The following is a 24,044-nucleotide window of genomic DNA, read 5'->3' as shown; positions in this document are numbered from 1 at the left end:
ACTCAGCAGTAAATCCATAAATTGTAAGCTGTCAACTCTTTAAGAAATGCTGGCAGTAAGATTTATGTATTATGTATATTAAAATATGTCAACAATAAAAAAAGGAAGATCACAATCCTACTTCAATATACACGCCTCTGCTTTTTAAGGTCATGTTTTAAGTTGCAATGATTCTTACTCCAGAAGAATTAGATCTCTGGCCAGGACAAGTGCGTTATCACAATTTAGGGGTCCCTTGAAGTAAGGAATCATTTGGCCTGAGATTAACAAGACTTCAAACAACAGGTTGTGTAAGAAATAAGTTTCTCCAGTGGTGGGAAATTGTAAAGTAAGAGTTCCAAAGAAGAGTTGCTGAACTGAAGAGTTGAGTGTTTCTCCTTCTACGGCTGGTGCCCAGACCTGCTGAGCATTTCCAGGATTTTCTGCTCTTATTTCAGATTTCCAGCATCCCACAGTATATTGCTCTTGTTTCATAAAAGAAGATTCGAGTTATCCTAATTAATATGGTAGTTTAGAAACTTGTGGATTTTTTTTCCTTGTCAAGGCTAAATAATATCTGTCATTTATAGGGTTGTGCATATTCATTCCTGTATGGTGCATTCACAGAGAGAGTTTGAAAACACATGTTGATTGTGGAAGTAGGCTGGGGGCGGGGGGAGCTGAAAGCGAGGCGGCGGATCCGGAAGTGACGCGATGTGAAAGCGGTCTATCCCGGGCTGCGGGGAACGGAAGTGACGCGCGGCGAGGGCGGTTGGCGCGCAGCGGAAATGACGCGTTGGTGTCCGTCTCCCTGTTGGGGTCGGCGCCATGAGGCTGACGCGGCTCAAGCTCCGGAGCGTCTTCGTTGTCTATTTCTTGGTCTCCGTCCTGGGGCTGATGTACGCGCTGCTGCAGCTCGGTCAGTGCGCCAGGCGAGGCGGAGGCCTAGGCCTGGACCCGGGAGGGAGGGACTGAGGAAAAGCCCGAGGAGAAAAGAGGCCGCTCGGCTCAGCCCGGGGACCAGTGGAGACTGTTCAACACCCCCCTCCCCTCCCCTCATAGACATCCCCCCTCCCCCTCCCCTCATAGACATCCCCCCTCCCCCTCCCCTCATAGACATCCCCCCTCCCCTCATGGACATCCCCCCTCCCCTCATGGACATCCCCCCTCCCCTCATGGACATCCCCCCTCCCCTCATGGACATCCCCCCTCCCCTCATGGACATCCCCCCTCCCCTCATAGACATCCCCCCTCCCCTCATAGACATCCCCCCTCCCCTCATAGACATCCCCCCTCCCCTCATAGACATCCCCCCTCCCCCTCCCCTCATAGACATCCCCCCTCCCCTCATAGACATCCCCCCTCCCCTCATAGACATCCCCCCTCCCCCTCCCCTCATAGACATCCCCCCTCCCCCTCCCCTCATAGACATCCCCCCTCCCCCTCCCCTCATAGACATCCCCCCTCCCCCTCCCCTCATAGACATCCCCCCTCCCCCTCCCCTCATAGACATCCCCCCCCCCTCCCCTCATAGACATCCCCCCTCCCCTCATAGACATCCCCCTCCCCTCATAGACATCCCCCCTCCCCCTCCCCTCATAGACATCCCCCCCCTCCCCTCATAGACATCCCCCCCTCCCCTCATAGACATCCCCCCCTCCCCTCATAGACATCCCCCCCTCCCCTCATAGACATTCCCCCCCCTCCCCTCATAGACATCCCCCCTCCCCTCATAGACATCTCCCCTCCCCTCATAGACATCCCCCCTCCCCTCATAGACATCCCCCCTCCCCTCATAGACATCCCCCCCCATAGACATCCCCCCTCCCGTCCCCTCATAGACATCCCCCCTCCCCTCATAGACATCCCCCCTCCCCCTCCCCTCATAGACATCCCCCCTCCCCTCATAGACATCCCCCCTTCCCTCCCCTCATAGACATCCCCCCTCCCCTCCCCTCATAGACATCCCCCCTCCCCTCCCCTCATAGACATCTCCCCTCCCCTCATAGCCATCTCCCCTCCCCTCATAGACATCCCCCCCTCCCCTCATAGACATGCCCCCCTCCCCTCATAGACATACCCCCCTCCCCTCATAGACATCCCCCCCTCCCCTCATAGACATCCCCCCTCCCCTCGTAAACACCCCCCTCCCTCCCCCCATAAACATCTTCCCCCTCCCCCTCCATAAACATCTTCCCCCATAAAGATGACATCTCCCCTCATAAACATAATCTCATCCCCCTCTCCCTACCCCCCATACTTTCATTCCCCCTCCCCCATAAGCATCTCATCCCTCCCCCTCTGCCACCCTCCCCCATAAACATCCTCTCCAGCCCCACCCCCGCATAAACATCCACTCATCCCTCTCACCACCCACTCCCCTGTAAACATCATCTCATCCGCCCTCCTCCTCACTATCCCCATCCCCCATAAACATCTCATCCCTCCTCCTCCTCCATCCCCCTCCCTGGATAATCACTGCATAATCCCTTTTCCTGATAGCGCGCCCCCCCCCACCTCGGTAAACATCTAATCCCCCTTGTTCATAAACATCCTCCCCTCAGTCGTGCTCCCTCATAAACATCTCACAATCTGCGTCCCTGATAATCCCCCACACAGTCCACCCTCTTAAACATCCTCCCTTATAAACATCTCTCAATCCCTCCCTCACAATTATCTCCCCCGATAATCCTCCTCCCTCATAATCCTCCCTCATAGTCATCTCATAATGCCCCCCCGATAATTCCCTTCCCTCATAAACGTCCTCCCTTATAAATATCTCAAAATCCTTCGTAATCTGCCACCTTCATAATTCCCCCATAAACAAATTAATTTTCATAATCATCTTCCTCATAACTGTATTCCTATAACCTCATTTCCTTCCCTCAGTCTTTTCCCCTTTGCAATCTGACTCTCCCCTCATCACCTCACCATGCCTCCCTCTCTCATCAACCCCTCGAGCCATCCCTTACATCTCTGCCTCCCTTTTGTTACAATCTCTCCCCATTTAAACATCTCCTTCATTTAAACATATCTCCCGAAACATTCGAACATTTGTGGCTCTCCAAAGTTTAGTGTTGCTGTTTGCTCTGTCTGGCTCTGTGTGCACTTCCAACTGAATCAACTTATGGCAGCGTTTTCTGTTTATATGTCTGTAGATGCTCAGGTCAGGCAGCATCTGTAAGGAGAGAAACAGGAGTTAATGTTTCAAGTCTGTGACCCTGTATTACTGATGCAGTGTTCCAGACTGCAGTGAGCAGAATTGCCATCGCCCTGCCTCCTCATTTTGGGTCCTGGTCTTTGTTGGGTTTGCTGTTTTTTTTCTTGGGGCCCAGGAGGCAGGGCTGCTTCTTCTGATCGGTATTCGGTGACTGCTGCTCGTTTCCTGTGTTTATGGAAGTGAATCCCAGCAACCACCTGTCTGTCCCTTTAGGAAAGGAGAGTAGCTGATTCCTTGTATTCGGGAACTGTGTGTTTAGTTAAGGTCATGGAAAGATGGGAGATATTTAAGCACAGGAGGCCATGGTGTGGCCAATCCACAGGAGTGATCTTTGGAATTGGAGGGAAAGGCCCGGGCTTTTCGGCTTTGAAATATCTTCACCGAGGTGCACAGGATAATGATAGAGGAATGGTAAACCTGAAAATTGCTCAAGGGGGCACAGGTTTTGGACCAGGAAATTCTCTTCACAAAAAGCGAAGCGATATTGTAGTTTATAGAATTTTGAATGGAGCTGAGAGGGCTGGTGGGTGTAGATGATTCAGACTGGTGTGGCATCTGGTCCTAGGAGACACCAGAATCCAGGCAGAACTTTTCATCCAAGGAGTGGGGCGATTACTAATATTTAACCAGAAGAATAAATGTGTGCCTGGAGAAAGAGGAGGGGCTGAGGGAGAGGATGGGTGCTGATGTCTCAAAGCCAGGACTTAATGTCCGTTCTTTTGTTTGTCCTCTTGTTGGTTTATTCCTCCTTTGGTTGTCTGCAGGTCAGCCCTGTGACTGCACGCCACAGATGAAGTCGGCAAATGATCTGGTTCGGCAGAAGGACCAGAAGCTGCTGCACCTCCAGGCTGAGGTGAAGAAATTGCAGAGACAGCTTAAAACAGAGGAGGCGGCAGCAGACGGACAGCCCCTGCCGGCCATTTACGTCATCACACCGACGTACGCCAGGTACGGTGCAGTGCTGAGCTGAGATATCGGCACAGGTAGGGTGTTGAATTATGAAGTGGATCCTTTCAAATGGTCACAATGCTTCTGGGGCTTGTATCATAGCAACATCAGCACAGATAGACCCCTCACTGAAACCAGCCACTGTAACCCCATTCCCTGCTGTTTCCCCATACTCCTTTTAAAGTTTCCCCTACAAGCCTTTATCAAATTCCCTCTTAAATACCCTTCAGTAATCACTTGGAGCATATTCAATGTTATTCTAAAGTTTTAGTGATTAAAAATCTAATAAGCCTCCCTCTGAATTTTGGTGTCAGTTCATCTCTCCACGGTACTGACCAGTGTTAATGACCTTTTGTTATTTACCCTCTCAACTCCTCCTCTGATTATGAACTTTGTCATTAGCTCCTTTCCCTTAATAACCTCTGCTTTTGGTTCCTGAGCCCTCTGTTTTCTTTGTTCCTCCAATCCACGGAAGATTTCAACATTTAAATTCTCTTTTTTCCAAAATAATGTTATTTAACATGAGTAACACTGAACTGTGCCTTTGTTATGTAGCCGCTTAACCCCCTATAATTTCCCTAATCAAGTAACGCACTCTACGAACGCAAACTGAGAGAGAGAGGGGGAGTCTGAAGCTGGTAATTAATGCTAAAATAAGTTTTTTAAATAAAAGACAGTCATTTAACACTAGGTCCTTCTGACCTGGAGCTTGAAATGAGTGAGTGATTTCCATTCCCTCACCCTGCAATTAAACTCTGGGTGACTGGGTGGTCAGAGCTGCACTCCAGTTTTCCCACCAATGTGGTTTTTGCATTCGTGGAAGTGATCTGTGACCGAGTGCACGTTTTAGGCTGTGAAATCAAACATGAAGTCATTCATTCTGAGCTCCGAGTTTGTGGCGCCTCTCTCTACTGACGTGCCAGGAATGTGTTTGGCCGCACACGGTGACACCACAAGCCCCGCCCAGAGCCGAGGTGACCGTGGAATTTCCTGCCTCAATCCCAGCTAGAAACGATGGATTGGTTTTGCGCGCACATTTGTATTTTGTCACCATCCTCCTCTCTTTGCGTTTGACTGCAGATTTTATTGGGAGACTCTGCTGCAGTCTCGACCATGTGTTTGGAGATGGTTGTTAATTAAAACCACAGATCCTGTGACTAACTCCAAATCATTGGCTGACGGAACGGTGTTAACATTCACTCTGACCATTTTTTAAAAAATGAACAATAATTTAAGACCTCTATTGTGCGTTGTTTAGCAGAGAAGGAAGACTTTTTAAGCCATTATTCTGTTGTGGATTTTTGAGGATCATGGAACTTTACAGCACAGGGAAGAGATGTTTATCCCTTGAGCGCCTTTCATGATGACCAGGCATCGTGGTATCTTACAGCCAGTAGTCACTATCGTAATGTAGGAAATGCAGCAGCCAATTTGTGCACAGCAAGCTCCCACAAACAGCATTGTGTTAATGACCCAGATCATCTGTCTTTGTGATGTTGATTGAGGGATAAATCTTGGCCCCAGGACACCGGGGAGAACTTCCCTGTTGTCTTTCGAAACAGTGCTGTGGGATCTTTAACATCTCCCCAAGGAAGGTAGACGAGGCTTAAGTTTAACATCTCATCCAGAAGTTGGTACCTCTGACAGTGCAACATTCCCTGAGCACTGCACTGGAGTGTCAGCCTTTATTTTTGTACTCAAGTCCTGGAATGGGACTTGAACCCAGAACCTTGTGACTTGGAGGTGTGAGTGCTATCTACAGAGCCACTGCTGACACAAAAGAATGAGACTTTTTGGTCTATCATGCCTGTCTCAGCTCTTTGAAAGAACTATCTGATTAATCCCGCCCCCACCCCACAAGCTCTTTCCCCACAGTCCTGCAGATTTCTCCTTTTCCAATATTTATCCGATTACCCATTTGAAAGTTCCTATTGAATCGGCTTCCACCGCTCAGGTAGCGCCTTCCAGATCACAACAGCTCACTGTGTAAAAAAAAACATTCTCCTCATCCCCCCTCTGGTTCTTTTACCGATTCTCTTCAATCTGTGTCCCCCCTGGTTACCGACCCTCCTGCCACTGGGAACAGTTTCTTATTTACTCTATACAAACCCTTCCTGATTTTGAACGCCTTGATTAAATCACCCCTTTAACCTTCGTTGCACTAAGGAGAGCAATCCAGTTTCTCCAGTCTCTCTAGATAACTAAAGACCCCTCAGTTTGTGGATCCAGGCTCATGAGGTGAGTTGTATTACCAGTTCCTGGAACACCGTGTTCTCGCTCTGCTCACCACCCGCCCCCCTCTGTCACCATCCGCCAATCGTGATATTTTGTACTTGCTCTCCGGACACCCTGCCCCCAGTAATCCCTAACTCTCTGGACTCCCTGCCCCCAGTAATCCCTAACTCTCAGGACTCCCTGCCCCCAGTAATCCCTAACTCTCCAGACTCCCTGCCCCCAGTAATCCCTAACTCTCCGGACTCCCTGCCCCCAGTAATCCCTAACTCTCCGGACTCCCTGCCCCCAGTAATCCCTAACTCTCCGGACCCCCTGTCCCCCAGTAATCCCTAACTCTCCGGACTCCCTGCCCCCAGTAATCCCTAACTCTCCGGACCCCCTGCCCCCAGTAATCCCTAACACTCCGGACTCCCTGCCCCCAGTAATCCCTAACTCTCCGGACTCCCTGCCCCCAGTAATCCCTAACTCTCCGCACTCCCTTCCCACGGTAATCCCTAACTCTCCGGACTCCCTAGGTTGGTAATTCTCCTTGTGCCTCCTTCTTCCCGGCAGGCTGGTGCAGAAAGCCGAGCTGGTTCGTCTCTCCCAAACCTTCCTCCACGTGAAGAAGTTCCACTGGATTGTGGTGGAAGATGCTGCCAACCGTTCCAAGCTGGTGGCTGATCTGCTGGCACAGAGCGGCCTGTCCTACACTCACCTCAATCTGCCAACGCCCACCATCTACAAACTGAGGGAGAGTGATCCCAACTGGCTGAAGCCCCGGGGGGTGGAACAGCGGAACCTGGGGATCCAGTGGCTGCGGGAGAATCGGGAGCTCAGCGAGGAGGCAGTCGTTTACTTCGCAGACGATGATAATACCTACAGCTTGAAACTCTTTGATGAGGTATGCCGGATCCTGTACTGTGAGCAAAAACTCGCATTTAAATCATATCGTTAACATAGCACAACTTAAATCACATTGTTAACACAGCACAACTTAAATCACATTGTTAACACAGCACAACTTAAATCACATCGTTAACACAGCACAACTTAAATCACATCGTTAACACAGCACAACTTAAATCACACCGTTAACACAGCACAACTTAAATCACATTAACACAGCACAACTTAAATCACACCGTTAACACAGCACAACTTAAATCACACCGTTAACACAGCACAACTTAAATCACACCGTTAACACAGCACAACTTAAATCACATCGTTAACACAGCACAACTTAAATCACATCGTTAACACAGCACAACTTAAATCACACCGTTAACACAGCACAACTTAAATCACACCGTTAACACAGCACAACTTAAATCACATCGTTAACACAGCACAACTTAAATCACATTAACACAGCACAACTTAAATCACACCGTTAACACAGCACAACTTAAATCACATCGTTAACACAGCACAACTTAAATCACATCGTTAACACAGCACAACTTAAATCACACCGTTAACACAGCACAACTTAAATCACACCGTTAACACAGCACAACTTAAATCACACCGTTAACACAGCACAACTTAAATCACACCGTTAACACAGCACAACTTAAATCACATCGTTAACACAGCACAACTTAAATCACATCGTTAACACAGCACAACTTAAATCACATTAACACAGCACAACTTAAATCACATCGTTAACACAGCACAACTTAAATCACATTGTTAACACAGCACAACTTAAATCACACCGTTAACACAGCACAACTTAAATCACACCGTTAACACAGCACAACTTAAATCACACCGTTAACACAGCACAACTTAAATCACACCGTTAACACAGCACAACTTAAATCACATCGTTAACACAGCACAACTTAAATCACATCGTTAACACAGCACAACTTAAATCACATTAACACAGCACAACTTAAATCACATCGTTAACACAGCACAACTTAAATCACATTGTTAACACAGCACAACTTAAATCACACCGTTAACACAGAACAATTTGAAGACACCTTAGAGGTGGAGAGGTTTAGGGAGTAGCTTTCAGAGTTTGGAGCCAAGGCACCTAAAGGCATTCACCCCCCAAAATAATACTCAAAACACAATCTCCCCCCACCCCCAAAATAAAACTCTAAAGGCATGGCTGCCAATGATGGAGCAATTAAAACAGGGAATATGCAGAGATCAGTGAACTGGTTAATGGGATTTAGTATGCGTTAGAAGACGGGGAGCAGCTGATGTTTAAAGGGTGAAAGGTTGGAGTACGGCAAGGAGAGCTTTGGAAAAGTCAAGTCTCAATATAACAAAGGTCATAAGGCAGATGCCACCTGATCCTAAAAAAGAGAACCTAAGTATCAGGTGCCACACTGTGAATAAACATTCACTCCCTCCAACACTGACGCACAGTGGCAGCAGTGTGTACCATCACAAGATGCATTACAGCAACTCGCCAAGGCTCCTTTAACACCACCTTCCAAATCTATGACCACTACCACCTAGAAGGACCAGGAAGTATGTGAAAGGGAACAGCATGACCTGGCACGATCCCCTCCAATCGCACACCACCCTGACTTGGAACTACGTCACTGTTCCTTCACTGTCGCTGGATCAAAACCCTGGCACTCCTTCCTAACAGCACTGCGGGCGTACCCACACCTACAGGGACTGCAGCAGTTCAAGCAGGTGGCTCACCGCCACCTTCTCAAGGGCAATTAGGGATGGGTCATGTATATTGGTCACCCTAGCATGCTCACATCCCATGAATGAATAAGAAAAGCTGGCAATTTAATGGTTGTGTTATAATGCTGATGCCTCGTTGCAATGTTACTGAGTTACTGCTCTGGTGCATAAATGAAGGTGTGTATGGTCCCCACTGCTTATAGTGGGCGATGGCACTTCTGTATATGCCCCAATTGTTTTCAGCCCCATTCTGACCTGCTGTTTTATTTAAAGTGCTGTCCGTGTTCCGTTCAAACCACTTAGAGGGGATTAGAAGAGCTTCAGTACGTAAAAGGTAATGGAGCATTACTTATGTTTGTTGTTGCATTCAGTTCCCCTGAATGAGCTGCGACCCGATGAGTAAGCACTGCCCAAAATACAGGGAGCACGCAAAATGCAATGACCATGTCAACTTTGAAATGGACGCTTGGTGGAACTGGGCAGTAGTTCTGATTGCTATGAGCGGCTCCGTTTTAATCGTGGATGCCTTAAGTGCTGGGGACTGTAGTAGAAATCCTTCCCTCTGCTTTGCTCTTCTCGCAGATGCGTTGGACGAAACGTGTTTCGGTTTGGCCAGTGGGCCTAGTTGGTGGCTTGCGCTTCGAGAGGCCGCTGGTGGAGAACGGGAAGGTGGTTGGATTCTATACGGCCTGGAAACCGAACCGTCCCTTCCCCATGGACATGGCAGGGTTTGCCATGGCTTTGCAACTGCTGCTGGCTAACCGTGAGGCCAGGTTCGACATCAACGTGGAGCGGGGTTACCTGGAGAGCAGCCTATTGCAATCGCTGGTCTCGATTGAGGAGCTTGAGCCCAAGGCGGACAACTGCAACACAGTAGGTTGCGGGGTGACCACTCTGCCAACATAGACTAGAAGAGAATAGGGGGTCTCAGTGGAGTTAAAAGGGTCTAAATCAAATGCATCTTCCACTTACATGGATCTTATCATATTCCTAACCCTTCACGGAATTGTCCTTGGGATGTGTGCCTAGGTCTCTGGATTACCAATCTGGTGACAATACCATTATGCCACTGCCTCCCCTCAATTCATAAAATGATGGGCCGAAGGGCCTGTTTCTGTGCCGTATAACTCTATGACTATGACTCTATGATTCAGCACTGGAGGCGGCCATTCAGCCAGCTCTTTGGTAGAGTTCTCTCTCCTGCCCTTCCCCATAACCCCTGTAAATTTTTTCCCTTCAAGAATTTATCCAAATCCCTTTTGAATGTTGATTACTAAAAAAAAACATTTGTGGGATGTGGGTTTCCCTGGCAAGGCTGGTACATTGCCTATCCCTAATTGCCCTTGAGAAGGTGGTGGTGGTGGTGGTGCGCCATTGCTTTGACCTGCTACTATTGGACCTGCTTCCACCGCCCATTCCTAATTGTAACTCGCTGTGTTAAAGAAAACATTCTCCTCATCTCCCCCTCTGGCTCTTTTCCCGATTCTCTTCAATCTGTGTCCCTCTGGTTACTGACCCTCCTGCCACTGAAAGCAGTTTCTCCTTATTCACTCGACCCAAACCCTTCCTGATTTTGAACACCGCGATTAACCTTCTCTATGGAGAGCAACCCCAGCTACTCCAGTCTCTCCACAAATCAACGGTTCCCCATCCTTTGTACCATTCTGGTAAATTACATTGCTATTCACTGGCATCTTGTTTGAGTATATGTGGTAACTGTTTCGTGCACAGAAAGATCTTTTGATTTGCCGCAACTTTTGGTGGTGGTCGAGCTGGGAACTCCTTGCTCCTCATTGATCACTGAACTTACCTCAGGACCATTTTCCCACCTTTGCTCCATATCCTTTCACATCCTTGCTCAACAAATATCAGTCCTGAAAGCCCCAATAAACCCCACCCACTCTTCCCCCACCCAGCATCCGGAACCTTTTGTGGAAGGGTCCTTCAGTGCCACACTGGACAGAGCATTTACTGAATCCATCATCTCTAAATGGCTGCATGCACATTGTGACACCACATGTCCCAGGTAGAATGGAAATAATGAGCTAATTCTCCTGTCAGTCATGCCTGGAGACTGCACTGCTGTAAGTGACTGGGATTGATTTTATGCACCTATCAACTATCCTCCACCCACTATATTTTGCTGGCGGAATAATCCTAGTTTTATTGGAAATATTTGCTGTAGTTTTGGTCATGAGTTCAGTTTGCTACAGTGCCTAGAAACTCTGTTCAAATAGATTCTGCTACCTGTTGAGTAAGTAGACTGTTCGTTGTAAAGTAGATTGCTTTTTGAGAGTCCTGCCCGGCTTCCAGTGCATTGGCTGCTGGGGTGGTGTCAATGTTCACCTCGTTGGATGACTGCTGTCGGTACTTATGGCTGCCGTTCTTTTTTCATTGTTTGTTCCCCTCTGCACTCAGGTTCTGGTGTGGCACACACGCACCGAGAAGCCCAAGATGAAGCAGGAGGATCTGCTGCTGAAAGAGGGGAAAGGATCAGATGTCCACATCGAGGTATAAGGTGGACAGACAGGACCTGGAGCGACCGGAAGCAGACCCTCGCTTAGCTGGCCACCCAAGTGCTGGGTTGGGGGGAGCGTGATGGCGTGCATGATATGTACAGAGAGGAACACTGAATCCTGTTTTAAGCAGTGTCTAACAGGAGAGAGCATGGGGTTTAGAAGGAGCAGAGAGCGTAGCAACTCACACCAGGTATAATGCCAAAGGCAGAGGATCTTAGAAACAAATACATGTTTTCATTGTTTATCTTTCTATGTTCCTAAAAGCCCTGTTTGGTTTTAGCTCTGGATTTAAATCCAGAGGAGCAATTTCTCCTTACCAGCTTGCAATGTTTCCTAATGTTAATTGGGTTGGGACATGTTTGAACCTTCTGCACAACACAAAGCCGCCATAGTTCTGCTCTAAGCTGCCTGCTGGAGCTCAGGGTGGTCAGCGTGAGATAGCAGAATATCCGAGGATGGGGGTCAAGAACTGCGCCCTTGCGGCAGATCGGAGGGAGCTTTGTTCTTTGTGCTGACACAAAAGTGTTCTCATTCTTCGATGCTGACTTTTTTGTGTCCAAACCATATTTTTTAATTAGCTCTCTCTTTGTCTGCCCGAGTTGCAGAGGAATTGGTCTCTTGTTCACGGACGGCAAACCTCACAGCCGATGGTGTGATTAACTAAGAATCCAAATTATAAAGGGTAGAAATTGCTCGTTTGAAATTTATTGATTAATGAATTTTTTTTTTCCAAAAGTCCTGCTTTTAAAAACTGCAATTCCTGAATATGTTTGTTATTTTTGGTTTGTGGTGGAAATCTGAATTTCCCTTCCCTCTCCACAGCTCCCACCCAAAGGCTGGGGAAGCTTTAATGACAGCTCATTAGATTTTACATAACCTGTATCCAGAATGTTGTATGGGGCAAAGGCAGGTAAATGGGTTAGCGAAACAGAGCAGAGGTGATCTGATTGAATGGCGGAGGAAGCTCAAGGGGCTGAATGGCCTCCCCCTCTCCCTATATAACCTGGCCTCCAGGACTTGCCAGCCTACCAGGAGCCAGTGGGGTCGGTTAGCCGATTCTTGACCTGGGATGAACACCTTATGCTAGGCTTTAACCAGACCTTAATCTGCCTTCTGGCTCAGCCACTGCTGGTCAGATAAGGGTTGTAGTGTCATCACTCTGCCAACTGGCAAATGCATCAAGTCCTGGCTGCAAAACAGATTCACTCAAGGAAGAGTCTCCTCCCAGCTGAAGAGCTCATCCCCTGACCTGGATCTGAGAAGTGAAAGGTGGGGTTCTGGTCACTGCAGTGCTGTCCTATTGAAGCCACCCTGTTGTCTTGATCACCCCAAGGTGACAGCTGGGCGGTTGAATCTTTCTATCTTTTATTCCCCCTGTGTGTGTGTGTGAGACATTGTCACCTTTTTATGTCTGCTGCTATATTCCATCCACTCACTACAGCCCTCCTCTAAAAACACTCTCGCTGCCTCACAGCATCGGAGAGTCCAACGCGCAGCCTTGTGGGGTAGGTCAAGTTCCTCAACCATTCCCCACTTCCCCCAGCGTCCCAGCTGCACTGAGATTCCCAATCTCGGTTGTGAAGGGCGAGGTAAAGTGGACCCTTTCTGAATGACTTTGCTCCCCGTTCCCCGGCACCCCACTCCTTATTGTGCTTGCATGGTTACACCCCCACTTCTTGTGCAGATTCATTCCCGCTCTACATATGCGACCTTCCTTTTCTGTTACAAGGAACATTCCGAGCCCCCGGGTCAGAGTTTGATGGTTCCACATGAGTGCCAGGCAGGCTAGCAATCAGTATGGCGGAGGAAAAGGTCACTATCTCCAGCTGCTTTAAGCCTTTCAGACTGTAGGTTGAGATATTCAGAGACGACTGCGGTGAAGGGAAGCTGCTTTCTCCATGGCTGTAAATACTTAACACGAATCAGTTTACTAATATGAGTTGTGAACTGACTCCTCTAATTGTGTCTTTTATAAATGGGATGTGTTGGAAGCACTGAATTATGAGCCAACCCTTCAGCTTCTCTATTTATTGCCTCTTGTATGTTTCCTATTTGGTTGCATCTAGTGTGGCGCTGCCAAGGGCTTCCAGTGGAACGGTTCATAAATCACTAATAAAAACTTTTATGGGAATGTGATCCTCAAATGGTTTTAGATCCATGAGATCATTAACCTCTTTGCTTGTACCCTCTGATGTTTACTGTTTCAAATCATTTATGTCAGATAATATATTCAGTATGTGTGTAAGGGCAGGGGGAGGTGGGAATGATCGGATAGTTCTTTCAAAGCGCTGGCATGAGTATAGTGGGCCGACTGACCTTCTCCTGTGCTGTATTATTCTGTAATTTTATAAGTATGTACTGTATTGGGTTACGAGGTTTGTTTGGGATTTTGATTACATCCTGTGGCCGTCTTTTATTCACAGTATCTGAAGGAATCTTGCGTCCACTCTGTAAATGTACAATCGTCTATGTGGTAAGGGCGATAAGCGTGTGCAGGGCTGTTTTTTTTTAAAAAAAGGCAAGCTTGCAGTTATATAGCAGCTCTCAAGGCATAGCAAAGTGCTTTACAGCTATTGAAGTGTAGTCACTGTTTGTAATGTAGGAAATGTAGCCAATTTGCACATAGCAAGCTCCCACAAACTAAAAGTGATAATTCCCAGACATTCTGTGATGTTGGTTGAGGAATATCCCATCCAAAAGACTGCACCTCCCAAACTGTGGCATTCGCTCAGTACTGGCACTGAGGAGTTTCGGCCTGGAATTTCTGATCAGGTCCGTGGAGTGGGACTTGAACCCACAACCTTTTGACTCAGGTGATGTGATATCCACAGAGCTATGACTTGGTAAGGGACTGTATTTACCCATTGCCTCCCCATCTCCACCCCAACGTGTCCTAGTAACAAGATACTTTGTTTATATCAGGTTCACACTCCTCGGTGTGATACGTACTGGCATGGTGCTCTTCCTGTTTACATGCAAACCTGTCAGTAGAATTTCCACACAACACAAGTTCCATGGAGGGTTTTATTCTGTAAACCAGGTGATAAATGAGCCCCTCGATATCCATAGTTTCATCTTTACCCCTGGTTATAGCTCATGAAGAGTTGATCATCTGACCCTCTATATTTTCCTGTTTCCCTACTGGGTTCATCAAATATTGCCCCCCTCCCCTCGCACCCGCATGTAACTTTCTGCTGCGTGCAAAAGTCTCCGAACAACCGTTTTGATCTGGAATGCACTGGCTGAAAGGACAGTGGAAGCAGATTCAATAGTAATGTTCAAAAGGGAATTGGATGCCTACTTGATAGGGAATAAAATTACAGGGCTATGCAGAAGGGGCCCAATTAGTGCCCTCAGGCCCACGTGTGAGCAGTGTGGTGTGTACTAGTGAGGCATTAGTGTGCTGGCTCCTGATTCCATTGTGTGGTAGATAACCTTTCCTGCATTCCCTCCATCATCCTATGAACAGCTTCTTTTGAGACCTCTATCTTCTCAGCTCACTGTTGCTGTTGCTTCCTCTGGCCAGCAGCCTGGGCCACAAGTTTCCTTGTTGTTTGCCGAAGCGATGGCTCACAAAGTCAGCAGGCAGTGTTGAATTGTCTGTCAGCTGGGTCCTTGTCTTATAGGAATGGGATGTGAAGCCAGAGATCAGTTATAGAAACTAAAATGCAAAAGATCTGACAGATAGCACCGATCAGGCTTGTGTTTAATGAGCGGAATGTGTTACAGCACCAGCCTCCAGCCAGTAGATTTCACTAGGTAGCTTAGTAAATGGTTTACGCGCTGTTGACTTCCAATGAGGAAAAAGGTCTTGCATTTATATAGCACCTTGCATGTCCTCAGAACACCCCAAAAGCTGTTCACCACTGATGAATTACTTCTGCGGGGCAGTCATTGTATTGTCAGTAAACACAAAACAGCAAGATCGCACAAACAGAAATGAGATGAATATCTGTTCTTGGGGGTGTTAGATAAATATTGGCCAGGACGCCAGGAATAACCCCTTTGCTGTTTTTCATAGTAGTGGCATGGGAACCATTACACCCACCCGAGGGCAGAGGGGGCCTGGATGACATGCTCAAGCCTCGAGTGGAACCTGAATCTACAACTTGACTTGAGCAAGGCACAAAAGTGTAGGGGCATGGTTGTCTGGTGGTCATGTTATTGGACTAGTAATTCAGAGAGATGAACTAATGAGTTTAAACCAATCACAACCGCTGAGGATTTTCGATTCAATTAGTGAAATAAATGTGCAATTAAAAAGCTAGTAATGGTGACTTTGAAACTACCGGATTGACCTGAAAACCCATTTGGGTCACTAATGTCCTTCAGGGAAGGAAATCTGTCCTTACCCAGTCTGGCCTGCATGTGACTCCAGGCCCACAGCATTGTGGCTGACCCTTAATTTTGTGGGTCATCTGTGGCTCAGCTGTTGCCTCTGAGTCAGAAGGTTATGGGTTCAAGTCCCACTCCAGGACTTGAGCACAAAAATTAAGGCTGCACTCCACTGCAGTATTGAGGGAGTGCAGCACTTTGAGGTATGCTGCCTTTTGGATGAGGCATTAAACTGAGGCTCTGTCTAGCCCTCAGATGGTCATAAAAGATCCCTTGCTATCATTTTGAAGAAGAACAGGGGAATTCCCCCTCCCCCTCATCTTCCCCCCCCCCCCCCCCCCCTCATTCCCCCACCAATGCCCTGGCCAATATTTATCTTTCAATCAGCATCACCAAAGCAGATTATCCGGTCATTATCAAGTTGCTGTTTGGGAGCTTGTTAATTGTACCCCATGACTTGGCAGTAAAGAATTCTTACTTGCCCCCTGCTCCACCATCAGTTGCTGGGGATGAGGATGTGAGACTTACGCTTCCTAACGGTACAGTTCTGTCACACACTTCAAAGGGTGTGTGGAATGTCATTGGGATTGTTGCTGCATCTCACCTGATGCCTGCCCTTTGTACTGTAGCCATCTTGTAAATGTGTTGCAGACTGGAGTCATGGGCATGATAATCAGCACTATGCAGTGGGTTTATTGGTGAGCGATTGTCATTTCAGGAGAGATGGAGTTTGTGTTGTCACCTATGCATGTGTTTTCATGATGGCATGTGTGAAAATAAACTTTTAAAAATTAAATTGTCAAGTGTGCGTGTGGCTCTACACTTGCGCTGAAAATGGATTGAAGAGTTTTCCACTGTGTTCCAAAACGAGGAACACCCGAGCATTGATTCATAATGGTAGATCATGGGTCCATAATCTGTTACTGGTATCATTGGTTTGACCACTTGGAAAGACTTCCCCAAGGATGGTGCAAACTACAGCGAGAACATTTGGACTAGAAATAAATCCATAACCTGAAAGAGCACAAAATATTACGACTTCACCTTCTAGAAGAATTGTGCCTGTGAAGCTACTACACCTGGGCAACTGGGGAAAGGGGAGGCTTGCTGGGGACCAATGGATCTTTACAACAAAAAGTGGTCAGTAAGCATGCAGCTGGATTTGCCTGTACAGGCATTGGGAGCTAATTGATTCTTACATCTGTGTACAGCCTCCTTAACAGAAAGGTCTGTGTTCAAGTTTACCCAGAACGGTGTAACGTGCATAGAATTTACAACACAGAACAGGCTATTAGGCTCAGACGGTCGATGCTGACATGCTCCACATGAACCTCCTTTCCACCCCTCTTCATTTCACCCTATCAGCATATCTTTCTGTTCCTTTCTCCCTCTGTTTATTCAGCTTCCCTGTTTATACATCTACACTATTCCTCTCAACTTGTGCTTGATAGGACGGGATATAAATATTTAGTGGTTTGTGCTTTTCCACTTTTGAACACCTATTGCTTCTCCCTGCTACAACATGCAGGTTTTAAACTTGATACTTGCTAACCTGAGCCTGATCTTCATCTTTGGGCATCGTGCCATTTCTGAAGTAAAGCTGCGTCAATTGTGTGTGGAGGTATATGTGGGCTATATAAGCATTCAACTGAGCTCTATATCAATGATTTGATGTTCACACAAGACTCTTGAGATGGTATTTTTTGATCGTGGGTAGCTTTCTGTCTGGCTATAATGCTAAGGCAGATCTGAGTCACCTCTTCCCTATCAACTGAGCCAATTATCTTATTCCTGGGCTGTGCAGGAAGACTTGGACATACTTCTCAAGGAATGGTCTTCAAATGAATACTCTTGTCAGACTCCTTCTTGTTGGAAATTCTCCTGAATGCTCGGACCCAACTTTTTGAACACAGTGTGGGATGTCCATGAGTTGACCTAAACTTGTATGCTTTCCAGTAGCTCAAGGTGTGCTGCGTTTCCCTGCTGTTGTATTAGTGGGAAGCCCAGTTCTTGCCTGGGCTTCTCACACTCCCTGATCTGATGGAATGCGTCTTTTGGCGGCCACACTGTCATACTATATGGTGGTGCCCCTCATAAAATGACAGTCAACACGCCTGCATGCCATGGGGCTGTTTATTACCCATCTGGACCAACCTCAGGACTTCCCCACCCATTGTGACATTGGAGGTTTGTGTCAATGTTGTGACATGCAGCTTGTGTGACTTTCCCCATCTGTTGGAAGCTGATTCTTTGTTTGATCCATGCTTTCCTACTACACAAATTTCCACAGGTTTACTTTGACACCTCAGCCTACAGTTTCATCATTGACGCCTTCTGTCAGTCCTGAGAGATATTTTTAACTCATTGAGGTGCTTTTGGTGAGCTGGTACCGCAGCTATATGCGACTTTTCTATCTGGATGGAATGAGCTCATCTTTGGTGTATATATGTGTGTGGACAGTGGGGAAAACCACTCATTTGATTGCTCTCAAAGCTTTGACATTTAATTAACTGAGGAAGATGCTACTATCAAGCTGACCTTGCAACAGCACATCAGAAGATAGGAACCCCTTGAGCCTGCTCTTCCATTCAATTTACTCATGGCTGAATGGTACCTTGGCTCCATTTACCTGCCTATCTCTATATGTCTTGATGCCTTTACCCAAAGAAGAACTATCTATCTCAGGCCTGATAGTTTCAATTGTCTCCCAGCATCCAGAGTCTGTTTGGATGTTGAGACTTGTCAGTATGGTGTTCTAAGATTCCTGATGGAGGGCAATCTCATCCGCATTCTGTTATAGAATCATTGAATAACACAGAAAGGAGGCCTTTCAGCCCATTAAGTCTGTGCAGCTCTTCAGAAGAACAATCCAGTTAGTCCCATTGCCAGGCTTGCTCTTTGTAATTTTTTCACTTTCAAGTGTTTATTGATATAGTTCCAAGTCAGGATGATTTGTGTCCCAGACTGCTGAGGGAGGCAAGGGAGGAGATCACAGAGGCTCTGACCCAAATTTTTAATTCCTCTCTGGCCACGGGGGAGGTGCCAGAGGACTGGAGAACAGCTAATGTGGTTCCTCTATTTAAGAAGGGTTGTAGAGATAAGCCAGGGAACTACAGACCAGTGAGTCTCACATCAGTGGCAGGGAAACTATTGGAGAAAATTCTGAAGGAGAGAATCTATCTCCACTTGGAGAGGCAAGGTTTGATCAGGGATAGTCAGCAAAGCTTTGTCAGAGGAAGGTCATGCCTAACAAATTTCATTGAATTTTTTGAGGAGGTGACCAGGTGTGTAGATGAGGGTAGTGTAGTTGATGTAGTTTATATGGATTTCAGCAAAGCCTTTGACAAGGTCCCACATGGGAGACTTATAAAGAAGGCAAATTCACATGGGATACAGGGTAATTTGATAAGGTGGATTCAAAATTAGCTTAGTTGTAGGAGACAGAGGGTGATGACAGAAGGCTGTTTTAGTGACTGGAAGCCAGTGTCCAATGGCGTACCACAGGGATCTGTGCTGGGCCCCCTATTATTCGTCATTTATATAAACAACAGAGATGACTATGTGGGGGGTAGGATTAGTAAGTTTGCGGATGACACAAAGATTGGCCAGGTGGTTAACAGTGAGGTTGAGTGTCTTGGGCTACAGGAAGATATAGACGGGATGGTCAAATGGGCAGATAAGTGGCAGATGGAATTTAACCCTGAAAAGTGTGAGGTGATACACTTTGGAAGGAGTAATTTGACAAGGAAGTATTCGATGAACGACATGACACTAGGAAGTTCTGAGGAACAAAGGGACCTTGGCGTGTGTGTCCATAGATCTCTGAAGGCGGAGGGGCATGTTGGGTGGTGAAAAAGGCATATGGGACACTTGCCTTTATTAATTGAGGCATAGATTACAAAAATAGGGAGATCATGTTGGAGTTGTATAGAACCTTGGTGAGGCCACAGCTGGAGTACTGTGTACAGTTCTGGTCGCCACATTATAGGAAGGATGTGATTGCACTGGAGGGGGTGCAGAGGAGATTCACCAGGATGTTGCCTGGGATGAAACATTTAAATTATGAAGAGAGATTGGATAGACTTGGGTTGTTTTCGTTGGAGCAGAGAAGACTGAGGGGCGACCTGATCGAGGTGTACAAGATTATGAGGGGCATGGAAAGGGTGGATAGGGAGCAGCTGTTCCCCTTAGTTGAAGGGTCAGTCACGAGGGGACACAAGTTCAAGGTGAGGGGCAGGAGGTTTAGGGGGGATGTGAGGAAAAACTTTTTTACCCAGAGGGTGGTGACGGTGCTCTTCTCCGCCGACGCTGCCAGACCTGCTGAGTTTTTCCAGGTATTTCTGTAACATCCTCTTTTCGTTCTCTTGGGCACACTTTTCCCCATTGTGTTTGCTGCTTTTTGTAAAATCTCTCATAATTTAAAAACAGAACGTTTTACCAGGCAACTAACATATTTTCTACTGGAAACATTTTACTGGTTGGTCTTTTTTTACAAAATATTTACAGGATTTGCCACACAATTGTGTATTGCTGAAAAAAGGTTTTTTTTTTGTCAAAGCTTTTCGTCTTGCGCCCATCAGGACAATTCACAAGAAAATACCAAAGTCAGGGGAAACAACATGGCGATGGAAGCAGAGTCTTTGAATATTTTTAAGGCGGAGGTGGAGAGATTCTTGGTTATCGGGGGTAGGTGGGATGCAGATTTGAAATTACTATCAGATCAGCCATGTTCTTAAGCGGTGGAGCAAGCTTGTGGGGGCCAAATGGCCTACGCCTTGTTCGTATCCAGTATGAGAAGAGTGTGCTGATTGGTCGGCAAGTGGACTCTGATTGGTAGAGACGTTCCCATGGAGAATGCATCATTTGATGGGGACTGACAATGAACTGCCAAGCGTTGTTTGAAATTTAAACCAGGCAGCTTGACTCTGATTCGTCCAGACATTGCCCTGTGGAATGAACCAGTGAATAGCCGTCATTTATTTTGTTTGGCTGAAACAGGCGCAAAGTGTGTAAATGTTCCTTCTGTCTGCAAAAAACAGGGCCCTGTGTATTAACATATGTAGCTTCCAGTACATGCAAATGTGCCACACTGCAAACTCGACTGACTACCTTAAATTGGTTGTCCGATCGCAGCAGCAACATAAGTGATATTTGCCACTGACAGGATGCTGCTGTCAAGCCAAAAAGACATTCTGCCTATCAAAGTAATGAATAATATGATGTATGAGTTTCAGTGCCAGTGTGATGCTAGGTAAATAGCCCGTACAGCCCCAAAGACTGGTGGATCGTACCAAACAGCGTGTCCCTTCTGCTGTTTGCAACAGGCAAGTTATGGACCATACCCAAACAGCCTGTGCTTGCAAAACTCGCAAGTGTCAAATATTAGAGGTGATTCTGCAGTTTGACAACGTTTGCTAAATAATCCTCAGTGTGCTAAGAATTACGCTGACAACCATTTTAAGATTGTCAGTCAGGTTCACAGTGTGGCACGTTTGCATGTATTGGAAGCTGCACATATTAATACACAGGGCCCTGTTCTTTGCAGACAGAAGGAACACGTACACACATTGCTCCTGCTTAGGCTAAACAAAATAAGTGACAACCATTTGCTGGTTCGTTCCCCAGGGCAATGTCTTGACGAATCAGTCAAGCTGCCCGCTTTAAATTTCAAACAATGCTTGGCAGTTAACTGTCAGTCACTATCAACTACTAGTCAGAGTTCACTTACCAACCAATCAGCACTCTCTTCTCACACAATATAAATATGTTGTTTCCCCTGACATTGGTATTTTCTTGTGAATTGTCCTGATGGGTGCAAGACGAAAAACTTTGACAAAAAAATCTCATTTCAAGTTCTGTACTACCGAACGACATTTGTGTGTGTTTTTATATATATATAAAAATAGCCTGATACATAAAGTTGATTCCAGTTTTTAAGAATAGAAAATCATTGTGTTTTTAAAAAAGTCTCCCATGTTCATGATTTATTGGAAGGAAGTTAACAGGGAATAAGTGGAGTGGAACTTAATGGAGACTTGCTTTTACTGGCAATCATATGCCTCTTTTTTTTTCATTGTGTGAATGTTGGGTCTTCAGGTAGACCTGCCTTTACTATGCGATTGGCTTCCGAACCAGTTCACAGGAGCAGGGTCGGCTTGCTACGTTCTGAGTTCTCCGCTTTTTTTTGTTGTTCTGATTAAGAACTTGTGCAGAACATCATGAGGGGAAGCTGCATCCCTGTTGCAGTGGGATTTGAGAATGACCAACGAGGGAAGTGAGATTGAGAACCTCGGATTTCACATTCGGGCGAAGAGGTTGCACGTCGGACGGAGGGCAGGTACAGGTTAGAAGAGAGGCTCGACTTGGAGGTAACAGAGCCCTCCTGAGCCTCGTGGTGAAAGCCTCTGGGAGGACCCCCAGGTGGCGTGAGTTTGGGTTGATGCTGAGCCAAGGATTAGAATTCAAATCCTATTCCACCCACCCAGTGCCTGGCTTGAGCCAACTTGGAACGGACATGTGGAGGCTGTCGGACCCGTGTTAGATGTCTTGTGCATACTTTGGCGATGTAAAAGAGACTTTAAATGTCACTGTCAATTGCCTTGCACAAGAGAGATGGCTACTTGGGTGATGTGCTGGAGAAACTGGTACTTGTAAAATCACATCCCCGCAACACCTTTAAAATAAGAGGAACAAAAATGAGAAGTTGGCGGGGGGTGGGGGACGTGGTGGGGGAGGTGGGGGGGTGCAGGGGGGTCGTGAAGCAGTGAGAGGGGATTTGAGAGTTAACCAAAAATGGATAGATGGACAAATACGCTACGTCAATAAAAATGTCAAATACATAATTTGAATATAAAAAGCTACCAGTGAGAGAAAATGAATAAAATCATTAGTCCCAGTGCTGTAAATGCTCATTGGTAAAAGGGGTTCAGTTTCTGTAGATGTTAAACCAAAGTCACTGTGCATAAATCAGGATTGTGGCTTTGCGCCCTCTGTACGCCAGAGACATTTAAATCTTCACAGTTAGTGCTTTACAAAGAATTGTCTTGGCCCATTCCCTTGAGCTCGTTATATGAAAATATTTTGGCACTTTTCTTTGGCAAGATTCAGTTTGACATCCTGGTGGTACAGAGGGGGCAGACTTGTACAGGTCATAGCCTCCGACATGGCCTCCAGCTGCTCCTGGATCTCTCTGTTGTCCCAGCTGGGATAGGCAGGCGGGGTAGTCGTCGATTTGGCCAAGGCTGCCCCTGTATAGGTGACTGGAGGATAAAGGGCATCTTGAGACCTGTGCTGCCAGTCATCCTGTTGCCTGTGGATCTTCATGTGAGCGTTTCGACTCTTGATTTTGTAAAACATCCTGCAGGTTTTTTTAGGATTGTGGAGGAGAGAAATAGTTTTAAAAATGATTAGTAGGAACTCTTGTGGTGTTGCGTGTGTGCAATAAAGGTACGACTTCATTTCATGGCTGAGAGTAAACTTGTGTTGTTTCAGTGGCAGTATCCCTATCCCTGTCTGTTAGTGGATGTTTCTGTTCATCTGTCTGTGTCTATCTGCCCCACCCTGTCTGTGCCTCTCTGTGTGTCCCTGTATCTACCATTCACACCTGCTCTAAGCACATCTTTAGTTTCTATTCTTGCCCATTACCTCTCCCTTTGGCACTGCATGACTAACTCTGTTGCCATTTGGCCTCTTCCGTTTTCCACTCTATCACAGACCCTCCCTTTTGTTCTTTTTCCATCCATTGCCATTTCACCTGCTTAAAATCTATTAAATTTCCAACTTTTCCCAGTTCTAATGAAAAGTCACAGACCTGAAACTTCAACTCTGTTTCTCACTCCACAGATGCTGCCAGACCCATTGAGTATTTCCAGCATTTCATGTCTTTATTTCTGTCTGTCTCTGTCTGTGACTCTGCCTCTCTATCTCTGTCCCCGTCTGTGTTTCTGTCTCTGCCTTTCTGTCTTTGTCTCTGTGTTTCCATTTCTGTTGTATGGTTGATGTGAGGTACACTTACTTTCCACACTGTTTGCAGGGGAAGTTGCCGATGACTGTGGGGCAAGGACTCTCTCGCTCCCCTCTGTGAACAGGCTGTATCGATTGTGAACTGGGAAATGGCTGCTTTGAATCCAAATGAAACAGCAAAAAGTTAGACATATTCT

General features: G+C 46.6%; 2 protein-coding genes across 6 annotated transcripts in view; one reads left to right on the top strand and one right to left on the bottom strand.

The window, feature by feature from the left end:
- Positions 1 to 745: 745 nt before the first annotated feature.
- Positions 746 to 16,681, top strand: b3gat3 (beta-1,3-glucuronyltransferase 3 (glucuronosyltransferase I)). 2 transcript variants are annotated; one of them, XM_078534921.1, is made up of 5 exons: positions 746 to 878; positions 3,964 to 4,147; positions 6,935 to 7,265; positions 9,614 to 9,904; positions 11,450 to 16,681. In XM_078534921.1, exons 2-5 carry the CDS (start codon positions 3,990 to 3,992, stop codon positions 11,546 to 11,548), a joined length of 879 nt encoding a protein of 292 aa, XP_078391047.1. In that variant the 5' UTR covers positions 746 to 878; positions 3,964 to 3,989; the 3' UTR covers positions 11,549 to 16,681. The 2 variants fall into 2 exon arrangements, with proteins under 2 accessions (XP_078391047.1, XP_078391046.1); XM_078534920.1 differs by having other exon boundaries at positions 759 to 898.
- A 5,222-nt stretch (positions 16,682 to 21,903) lies between these two features.
- Positions 21,904 to 24,044, bottom strand: part of LOC144672915 (transcriptional-regulating factor 1-like) — a 40,385-nt gene continuing 38,244 nt past the window's right edge. For 3 of the 4 annotated variants that reach the window (XM_078534924.1, XM_078534925.1, XM_078534926.1), the window contains 2 exons: positions 23,900 to 24,003; positions 21,904 to 23,242 (listed from right to left, as the gene is read on the bottom strand). In XM_078534924.1, coding sequence (XP_078391050.1) covers positions 22,951 to 23,242; positions 23,900 to 24,003 — 396 coding nt within the window. In that variant the 3' untranslated portion in view covers positions 21,904 to 22,950. The remainder of the gene's footprint in view (positions 23,243 to 23,899; positions 24,004 to 24,044) is intronic. The other variant, XM_078534927.1, reaches the window with a different exon arrangement.

This window comes from Cetorhinus maximus, unplaced genomic scaffold (genome assembly GCF_964194155.1).
Source record: "Cetorhinus maximus unplaced genomic scaffold, sCetMax3.hap1.1 HAP1_SCAFFOLD_140, whole genome shotgun sequence".
Taxonomy (NCBI): Eukaryota; Metazoa; Chordata; class Chondrichthyes; order Lamniformes; family Cetorhinidae; genus Cetorhinus; species Cetorhinus maximus.
Note: the sequence above shows the minus strand (reverse complement) of the source record. Positions and strands in the feature narration are given on the sequence as shown.

What these genes read in the sequence shown, in the direction of transcription:
- b3gat3 (XM_078534920.1), top strand. Translation starts at nt 808, where the DNA reads ATGAGGCTGACGCGGCTCAAGCTCCGGAGCGTCTTCGTTGTCTATTTC. An exon ending in GCTTGAAACTCTTTGATGAG is followed by an intron (nt 7,266 to 9,613) that starts GTATGCCGGATC and finishes CTCTTCTCGCAG; the next exon opens with ATGCGTTGGACGAAACGTGT. An exon ending in AGGCGGACAACTGCAACACA is followed by an intron (nt 9,905 to 11,449) that starts GTAGGTTGCGGG and finishes CTCTGCACTCAG; the next exon opens with GTTCTGGTGTGGCACACACG.